We start from the raw sequence: 2,324 nt of genomic DNA on the forward strand, positions 1-2,324 counted from the left end.
CTAGTCTATAGTCTAGTCTATAGTCTAGTCTATTGTCTAGTCTATAGTCTAGTCTATAGTCTAGTCTATAGTCTAGTCTATAGTCTAGTCTATAGTCTAGTATATAGTTTAGACTAGTCTAGTCTATAGTCTGGTCTATAGTCTTGCCTATAGTCTATTCTATAGTTTAGTCTTTACTCTAGTCTAGTGAGTAGTCTTATTTAGGTTCTAGTCTATGGTCTAACTTATAGCTTAGTCATAGTCTCTAGTTTAGTCTGAAATTTATAATTATGTCTAAATATTGTCTTAATATTATCTACATTCCAGTCATTAGCCTATCCATAGTTCCGTCTATAGACAATGAGTATATAATCTGATATTTAGTAAAATAACTAAAATAATTTAAATTTTAAAAACATTTCCTTTTATTCAACACTTTTTATAGTCTTCTCTCTCCCAATAAATATTTTCCAACACTTTTGTACTGGGCATATCACAGCGACACGAATCATTTGTACGCTTTTCAATCCAATCCAAATAACGTGTTACTCTTGTATATACGCCCGGTCTATCAGGTCTAGCACAACCTTCACCCCACGAGACAATACCAGCCAAATGATAAATATTCAAATCTTTATTATGAACTAGAAAAGGACCACCACTGTCGCCTTGACAAGAATCTTTATTGCCTTCTGGGACACCAGCGCACATCATATTTTCGGTTATACGATCTTCACCATATTTTTCATTACACTCTTCATTGGAAATAATGGGGACACTAACTTGCTAGATGTTAAAACTAATTAGTATTTTTTTTTATAATGGTTTAGTAACACAACTTACCATTAATTTTTGAGCCAAGGGTCCGCCCTCGGAGGTGGCGCCCCAACCACTAGCTATGCCAAGTTCATCTAGATAAGTTTGATCTTTTAAAGGCATACATACAGGCCTTAAGACTTTTGACATTTCGACCGATTCTGACAATTGTATTAGACCAATGTCATTGTCAATATTAAATGGATTATAACGTTCATGTATGATAACTCGTTTTGCTTTTCTAGTAATTTCTCGGGAAGAATTAGACTTACGATCATGTACCAATAAACTGACCGATATAGCATTAGGTCTAAAACCTCTTAAACAATGGGCTGCAGTAGCCACATAGCGATCTGAAACTAAAGAGCCTCCACAATAGAAACGATTGTTATTTTTCAACAACGCCATCCAGGGGTAGCGTATCTCTTGAGTCTCCTCTCCACCCACTATACGGTTAATAACATTGGCCGTTCCACACGAACAAGGCATGCACTGTTTTGTCTCTGTTAAGGGAGGTTTAATGGTGGTGACCTGTGTTATGGGATTAAATTGAAATATTGATATCAACCATTCAATGAAATTATTTTGACGAGCTTCAGATTTCTCCAGATAATGGGTATTACTTAAACTTGCACTACATACTATCAAGATGATAAAGATATTAAACTGTTTAGCAATTTTCATTTTATGTTTTTTCTCTGTCTTAATGTTTCACGTTTCACTGTTTTTGACCAACTAACTGTGTGACTAAAAAGAAATGTTTATCTTTCTAACTTTATCTTTGTTTTGAATTTTGATCGCAAACAAACTAGATTGAAACGCTACAATTATTTATGGTGGCTCTTCTCTTTCTGTTTTATTCATACAATTAGTTAAATTAATATGCAATGCAGGTTTTTATTTATAATAATTATTCAAGTAAATTTCAATTACTTACAACAAAAGTGGGTTTGGCTTAAACTTTAAGCATAAAAGAAAGTACGCATGTATAAGACAAGTTTACTGTTGATTTGGCTTTTGAGCGACTTTGAGGTGCAGGTGTTTTCAAATTTTACTTTTAATTTTTTTATACAATTATATACTGCACTGTAAACTCGACTGTAAGCTAGACTATATTCTATAAACTAGACTATATACCAGACTATGGACTAGACTTTAGGCTTAACAATAGACTAGACTGTGGACTAAACTATAGACTTAACGATAAATTAGACTACACTATAGACTATAGACTAGACTGTAGACTAGACTTTAGACAAAACTATAGATTAGACTACAGACTAGACTACAGACTAGACTACAGACTAGACTAGACTATAGACTAGACTATAGACCAGACTATAGAGTAGGCTATAGACTAGACTATAGACTAGACTATAGACAAGACTATAGACTAGACCATGGACTACGCTATTGAGTATACTATAGATTAGACTATAGCCTAGACTATAGACTAGACTATAGACTAGACTATAGACTAGACTATAGACTAGACTATAGACTAGACTATAGACTAGACTATATACTAG

At 33.6% G+C, this 2,324-nt stretch overlaps 1 protein-coding gene across 3 annotated transcripts; it reads right to left on the minus strand.

Moving 5' to 3' along the window:
• Positions 1 to 380: 380 nt before the first annotated feature.
• On the minus strand, positions 381 to 1,526 carry LOC111687693 (trypsin-1-like). 3 transcript variants are annotated; one of them, XM_046954480.1, is made up of 3 exons: positions 1,438 to 1,526; positions 823 to 1,326; positions 381 to 765 (listed from the first exon to the last, which is right to left on the minus strand). In XM_046954480.1, exons 1-3 carry the CDS (start codon positions 1,477 to 1,479, stop codon positions 409 to 411), a joined length of 903 nt encoding a protein of 300 aa, XP_046810436.1. In that variant the 5' UTR covers positions 1,480 to 1,526; the 3' UTR covers positions 381 to 408. The 3 variants fall into 3 exon arrangements, with proteins under 3 accessions (XP_046810436.1, XP_046810437.1, XP_023305931.2); XM_046954481.1 differs by having other exon boundaries at positions 1,419 to 1,514; XM_023450163.2 differs by having other exon boundaries at positions 823 to 1,521.
• Between the last annotated feature and the right edge of the window lie 798 nt (positions 1,527 to 2,324).

The sequence above is a fragment of the Lucilia cuprina genome, chromosome 6, assembly GCF_022045245.1.
Source record: "Lucilia cuprina isolate Lc7/37 chromosome 6, ASM2204524v1, whole genome shotgun sequence".
In the NCBI taxonomy this organism is placed as follows: domain Eukaryota; kingdom Metazoa; phylum Arthropoda; class Insecta; order Diptera; family Calliphoridae; genus Lucilia; species Lucilia cuprina.